The sequence below is a fragment of the Apium graveolens genome, chromosome 6 (genome assembly GCF_009905375.1).
Source record: "Apium graveolens cultivar Ventura chromosome 6, ASM990537v1, whole genome shotgun sequence".
In the NCBI taxonomy this organism is placed as follows: Eukaryota; Viridiplantae; Streptophyta; class Magnoliopsida; order Apiales; family Apiaceae; genus Apium; species Apium graveolens.
Window position 1 is genome coordinate 303,943,332 of NC_133652.1, and position 7,242 is coordinate 303,950,573.

Below are 7,242 nucleotides of genomic sequence, written 5' to 3' on the forward strand. Positions count from 1 at the left end.
AAACTGCTTCATCTTTCTAATCTTTCTCTCAACAATTTTTCTATTTCCAAATTATGAATTTCAATAATTATCAACCTCAAAATTCACAAAATTCAAAACCCAATTCTTAACCTCCAAATTTAAATTTTCCATATCAATTTTCAAATCCATATTTTCCATTTGTTCAAAATGCTAGTATGGAAAACACTCAATTTTTAAACATGCAAAATCAAAATCTCAATTCCCAAGTTCCTTCATTTCCATTCCCAAATAATTCATTTTCATATACTCAAAATTCTCAAATTTATCCATTTCCGCATGTCCAAAATTTTACAACATCACACCCACAATTTGGAAACGATCAGACACCAATTAATGTTCAAGATTCTCCACATTCACAATTTTCTGGTTTTAATAGTAGAGAAGTCATCGATTTAAACGATAATATCGTTGAAGTTGAAAAGATACGAGAAAGTGGTGTTCAATGGAAATGTGAAGAAGATAAGTTTTTAATTAGTGCTTGGTTGAACGCCTCAATTGATCCACTAATTGGTACCGATCAAAATGGTGAAACCTTTTGGGAACGGATTCATCAATATTGTGAAGAAAACAATCCTGGTCTTATCAAAAGAGGCGCTATGGCTATAAAAAAAGATGGCTACGAATAAATGAAGAGGCTCTAAAATATGGAGCATGTTTCGAGCAAGCATAAAAAAAGATTGGAAGTGGCTCAAACATGGACAATATAATAGAGGAAGCTCATGTTGAACATAAAACTCGTTATGGCAAGAAATGTAACTTTGATAAGTATTGGAGTGAGCTTCGGAGGCAACCAAAATGGAGACCTCCGACAACAAATAGTGGGAGTACAAAGAGAACTAAATTAAGTGATTCTGGAGCTTATTCGTCATCAGCTAACAATGAAACACCAAATGACGATAATATTGTGGAATCTCTGGTTCGTCCAAAAGGTGCAAAAGCAGCCAAGAGGAAAGGAAAGGGAAAGAAGAAAGTCATGGATGTGGATGCTGCACGCTATGAAGAAATGACATCCGTTCAATGTAGGAGGTTAGCTCTTTTGGAAGAATTTAATAAAAACCATGAAAAAGAGATGGCAAATAAGGAAAGGGAGATAGAAGCTAACATCATTAAGGCAGACACAAGTTTAATGACCGAAGCTCAGCGTGAAGTGCACACGGAGATGGTTGATGAAATACGAAGGAAAAGAGCCAATAAAACCTATTAGTATTTGATTGTAGTTTTTGGCTTGTAGTGTGTGGATTTTAGTATTTGGTTTGTATTGTTTGGCTTGTAGTGTTTGAATTTTAGTTGTTGTCAACTAGCCGTTGTAATGTTGTTCTTGTTTGAAGGTCAGTAGAATAAATTCATTTTAGACTCTATATAAGATCATCACTATAGAGATGTCTTTTACATATCTTGTTATCAGCAAAATATCAGATATGACAAATCATTTTGATATATATACAGAGAGTTTGTTAAGGAGATGTTCACTGAAGACGATGATGAATACGAGAAATATCGACTTCATCTTTTCAACAAACTTCACAGGGAAGGTTCTACATCAACACCTCGTAGAACGATATACAGAGACCGTGAAGCAGGCCATGAACGTCTAGTGAAAGATTATTTTGCAGAAAATCCAGTGTATACTCCGGAAACATTTCGTAGAAGGTTTCGAATGGGGAGACATGTATTTCTTCACATTGTTGATGCGCTCTCAAATTTCGATCCATATTTTCCAACAAAGGATTGATGTATTGGGAAGAAAAGGTTTATCACCTCTACAAAAATGCACTGCCGTCATGCGTATGTTGGCAAATGGAGTCACTGCTGATGCTGTCGATGACTATGTTCGTATAGGTGAGTCAACTGCCATTGAATGCTTGAAAAAATTTGTCACTGATGTTATTTTGGTGTTTGAAAATGAATACTTGCGAAAACCAAATTCAAATGATGTTCAACGTTTATTAGAGATGGGAGAGGCCCGTTGCTTTCCCGATATGATGGGTACTATTGATTGTATGCATTGGCAATGGAAAAATTATCCTAAAGCATGGAAGGGGATGTTTATGAGTGGTCACAAAGGGGTTCCAATGCTCTTACTTGAAGCCGTCGCCTCTTCTGATTTATGGATATGGCATGCATTTTTTGGAGTTGCTGGGTCTAACAATGACATAAATGTTTTAGACCGATCACCATTATTTGATGAAGTGCTTGAAGGTCGTGCCCCTGAGGTAAATTATACGTTGAATAGTAACAACTATAATTTAGGATACTATTTAGCTGATGGAATATATCCAGAATGTGATACATTTGTCAAAACAATTCCACGTCCACAAGGTGAGAAGAGGAAGTTATTTTCCAAATATCAAGAAGGTCAGCAAAAAGATGTTGAACGAGCATTTGGTGTATTGCAGTCTCGTTTTGCAATTATACGTGGCCCTGCACGATTCTGGGATAAAGGAGATTTCGCTAGAATAATGAGAGCATGTATTATACTACATAATATGATTGTCGAGGATGAAAGAGACACATATGCTACTCCATTTGGTCTGCTACCATCTTACGATGACACAACAAATGGAATACCCTACCAAATTGAGGCGATGAGCCTTTTGTTCCGTATGAAACTATATCCAAAGAACTACCCAGATTCGTGATCGACAAAAGTATCGTCAATTGCAGGCTGACTTGATGGAGCACATCTCACAATTCCACGATTCCCTTTAAATTATTTGAATTTTATGTTTTTAGTTATAATTATGTTGTTCTTGTAACATTTTTTTCCCTTAATGTTATGTCATTTATTTGAGTTTATTAAAAAATCTTCAATTTTATGTAAGTTAAATTAAATCATATTTTATTAGTTTTAAATAATTTATAACCGAAATAGTGTAATCTAATTATACGTAAAGGTAAATGAACATGAGGTTAAAAAAAAGAAAATGGTAATGAAATTGTGGGACATAGAAAAAGTAAAAAAACTGGCCATTTCCATTGGACTTCCTTGGCCAAGAATGGTAGATGCACAACTATTGCCTTGTTGTCATGTATGGGGGCCCAACAATAGTGTAACTCGGCCATGCAAATTATATATGCGCTGCTGATGCTCTTAGTGCGTGCTCGTATGCTGCACTAAATTATATGCATTTTTATTAGGGGAGAGCGCGGGGCGGATCGAGGCGGGTTTTGGATAAAACCGAAACCGAAAACACATACCCTCGGTTTTTAAAATTTAAAACCGCATCCGCAACCGATACCACCGGTTCGGTTTCGGTTTTAAAAACCTCGGTTCGATTTTTATCGGATCGGATTCGGTTATAAAACTGCGTCCAATAAAATTAGCAAAATAACTAGAGTAACAAAATTTTTAAACATTCAAAGTACAAATACAAAGTACATTTGTTTCTTACAAAGTCATAATAAATTACAACAATCTAAGTTCATAAAAATAATGAAAATTTCATAAACTTTGAAACGAGAATATAGCAAAAACAGGGGCTGGCCTATACAGTTTTCAAATGACTCAACATTGCCGATGTCCCATTTCGTGAATAACATCCAATTGTTACACGATATCATCGACACTTAGCTTTCTCTTTACCAACCGGAAGACCTTTAATTTTATCAAAATAATCCCATACAACTGAAATCTTTTTACCTTCACAAGTTTCATCTTTTTTATCATCATATTTTACTTCTTCATCTTCTAAGTTCACATGTATCTACAAACAAAGAAATATATATCTAAAATTTAGAGAACTAGCAAGTACATAGAATATTATGAATTGTAGTTTACATAGCATATCATTTGTTTGGTGTTGGTGTTGAGCCTTCGCAGACCCGGCCCCAACCCGAGGTACTTCTTCTTGCGGCTGAGTTAGATTTATCTCGGACTCGGATGGTTCCATCAGAGCTCAACAAATCCAATTGAAACTGAATCTTCTTGCTCTCTCTGATTAGCAGTTAGGTCGAGTCGAATAATCCTACCCTTTTAAATCGAAGATTAATGGGTGATTAGCAGCTAGGTCTGGACTCTGGAGGTCGTAAAACTAAAAGAGGAGATGAATCTGTCGAGTGTCGACTGAGATGAATGAAGCCCAGAAGCCCAATCCCATTCTAACTCCAGCCCAATCCCCTAATTTATAACTATGTTTAACTTCTGTTAAAAATTGTTTATATTTATTAATTTTTAAAACATATATATATATATATATATATTGTTTATTTATTTATTTTAAATTATCGGTTCGGATCGGGTTTTCTCGGTTCGGTTTTCACCTATAACCGAACCCGTATAATCGGTTTCAGGTTCGATTTTTAATTTTGCGGTTTCGGTTTCGGATTCGGATTTGGATTTTTTCGAATTTCTGCTCAACCCTAATTTTTATTATGTATTACTAAATAATATGCACTTTTGTTCGTGGGTCCTTTTTTATTGGTGTTAATTTTTATGCACAGAGATTTCATCATTATTGATAAGGCAAAGATTAATGAAAAGACTTAGTAAAATTTTTTTTGTTTAATTTGGAATTCCTTTTTAGAAAATGATACAATATCAAAATTGGATTCAAAATGATTTTTCAATTTTGTTTGACAATCCTCTGATTTGGAATTCATTTTTAGAAAATGATACAATATCAAAATTAAATCCAAAATGATTCTTCAATTTTAAGTGACAATCCTCTATTCGGTCATAAAATAATTATATTAAATGGACACTGTTCCGTCATATATTTACAATAATCCTATCGATTTATTTTGTTTGACCATGAATTAGTGAATTATTTAAATCAACTTTGGTTCCTATAGAGAAGTGTTCATGGCAAACAAAGTCTTAGAGAGAAATACAGTAGCAAGCAACTAAAGGATTATTTAGAAGATTGTATTCGGTCAAGATTTTAAAGAATTTGGTTGAATTCTTAAAATTACGAGATATTCAATTTGGATTTTAAAAATATTTTAAAATCTGATGACATTCAGTAGATATTTGAAAAATATTTTTAAAATCTGAATGTATTCAATTCAGATTTTAAAAAATTTATTAAAATCTGGTGATATTCAATTTAGACTTTTAAAAATCCATCAAAATCCGATTGTATTCGAAAAGTTTCGTGGATGTTTTTTTCTATTTCAAAATGTTGTAGATTCTGATGAATTTGCTAGTATTTTTTTAATTTTTCGAAATCTCTAAAGATTTTGAAAGTTTCTAAAAAAACTCAAAAAATTATCAAGATTCTGCAAGATTTTCCAATCAACTCCGTCAAAATCAACGAAAATCTTTAAAATTCTATGAATTAATCCTTGAAAATCTGCTATAAATACATCCTCTTGCAAGCTTAACTTATCATGATCAACAAACACAAATTCACAGGCCAACAAGGTCACAATCAAAAAGACAATTGAAGCTTTGTCTAAACATGGATATATAAAGTTCAACAGAGATCAGAGATCTGTCACATGAAAGACAAAAAAAAGGTTCTACAAACCAGTCTTCTCAGGTATTACAAGGGGAGGATAAGCCTACTTGAAACAGGATCGAGATGAATACAGCACTACTGCTACATATATTACGCTACACTACAATAACCATCAGCAAAAACTGTTGCGGAATACATAGCAACTAGTACTACACCAAAAATGTGCTTACCAGCAGGCCCTTCAAGCTCAACCTACTCATTTGCTCCCTCCAGTAGTTCCGCAAGCAGGCCCTCGCCCTTCAACCTTGTAAAATCTAGCTTCCCATGTCCTTCGCAACCCTTCCGGGTTGCTTTCTTGTGGGAACAGCCGCCTTTCTTTTACTACTTCCCTCTATCGCCACAATAGGTGCTGCCGCGGATACTGACACATCAGGTTCTGCCACATCGGGCACACCAACACTCTGTCCCTCTAGTCCTTCTACTCCATCCATCATCACCAAATCTTTTGCAGCTCTGCTCGGTTGCTTTCTGAGAGAAGAAGACACCCTTTTCTCACTAGTTTCACCAACTTTCATCTCAGCATCGTCCATTGCAGCATTAGGCACTGGCCCGTTAGGTACTGCTGCTTCAGGCACAATCGATACTGCAGCATCAGGCAGACTAATAACCGATCCATCTTGTGCAACAACTCCACTATCTAAATGATTAACAACCGATCCATCTTGTGCAACAACTCCACTATCCAAATTCCCTGTATTGCTGTCTTGAACCATTTCTGCCAACGCTTGCTGTTGCTTAACCTTTTTAGCTGTTGAAGCCTTCCTTGTAGACCTCCTAGTTTTCTTTTTCTTTCGAGCAGAACCCCAGTCATTATCATCATCATCATTCGATGGTATGTCTTCAAAAATATACTCCTCATCATCAGCAAAATAGATCCAAGGACCTGAGTTCCTTGGTTTCTTCGGCTTTCTAGTATTACCCCCCTGGGGAAAAGCAAACTCAGTACCCCCTTGAGGAAAAGGAAAGGCATTAACTCCTCGAGGAACAGCATACATCTTTGAGAATGGTTGCCAGTTCGAAGCATCTGCTTTACGTTTCTCTAATTCAGACAATGAAACCCCAATTGGGAAATATCCCCAACAGCATAAATAAGCATCTTCCCCGTCAGAAACAACTGGCGGGGCTTCAAGCTTGGCAGCATGAAATGCTTTTCTACAATTTTGGCACAGGAGTGTACAATCAACATAGATACCAGCATATTCATACATATGAAAGCAATATGGACACGCGGTCCAAAAACTAGCAGGTTCCTCCACATTAACATTATCGTCATGATTATCAGCATTTTCTCCGAAGTTAAAGTGCTCACCAGTATTCACCCTTTCTCCGGACTCAGGTAGAGTCTTCTCTGGCTGTGACTGAGGCTCAGGTAAAGGTGTTTTCCTCCGAGGAATAGGAAATGGCTCTTGCATCAAAGGTGGGTGCGAGGAAGGGGGAATCTGAGGCACCGGCTGAGATGAATGCAAAGGCTGTTGTGGCTGTTCTCGGGGCTTAGAAAGAGCCCGAGGCACCTCTTCTTGGAACTTCTGGGAAGGCCGAGGCTCAATTGAAGATTGTCGTATATGAGGCCTAGGCAAAGCTTGTTGCATCCAAGATTGAGTCTGAGGCTCTGACAGAGGGGGAAGCTGCTGAGGCACGTGCTGAGCCCAATGTGAAGGTTGCATTGGCTGTTCTCGGGACTCAGGCTGAGGCTTGTTCAGCTGCGACTGTGATTGAGCCCGATGTGTGGGCTGATGTGGCTGTGTCTGTAATATATGAGCCT

At 36.7% G+C, this 7,242-nt stretch overlaps 1 protein-coding gene across 1 annotated transcript; it reads left to right on the forward strand.

Annotated features, from left to right (window-relative positions):
* The first annotated feature begins 715 nt into the window (after window positions 1–715).
* LOC141666358 (uncharacterized) lies at window positions 716–1,225 on the forward strand. Its single transcript, XM_074472347.1, has one exon. The coding sequence runs from the start codon at window positions 716–718 to the stop codon at window positions 1,223–1,225; it is 510 nt and encodes a 169-aa protein (XP_074328448.1).
* Window positions 1,226–7,242: the final 6,017 nt, after the last annotated feature.

Excerpts from the sequence above, each read along its gene's own strand:
- LOC141666358 (XM_074472347.1), top strand. The coding sequence starts at position 716 with ATGGACAATATAATAGAGGAAGCTCATGTTGAACATAAAACTCGTTAT.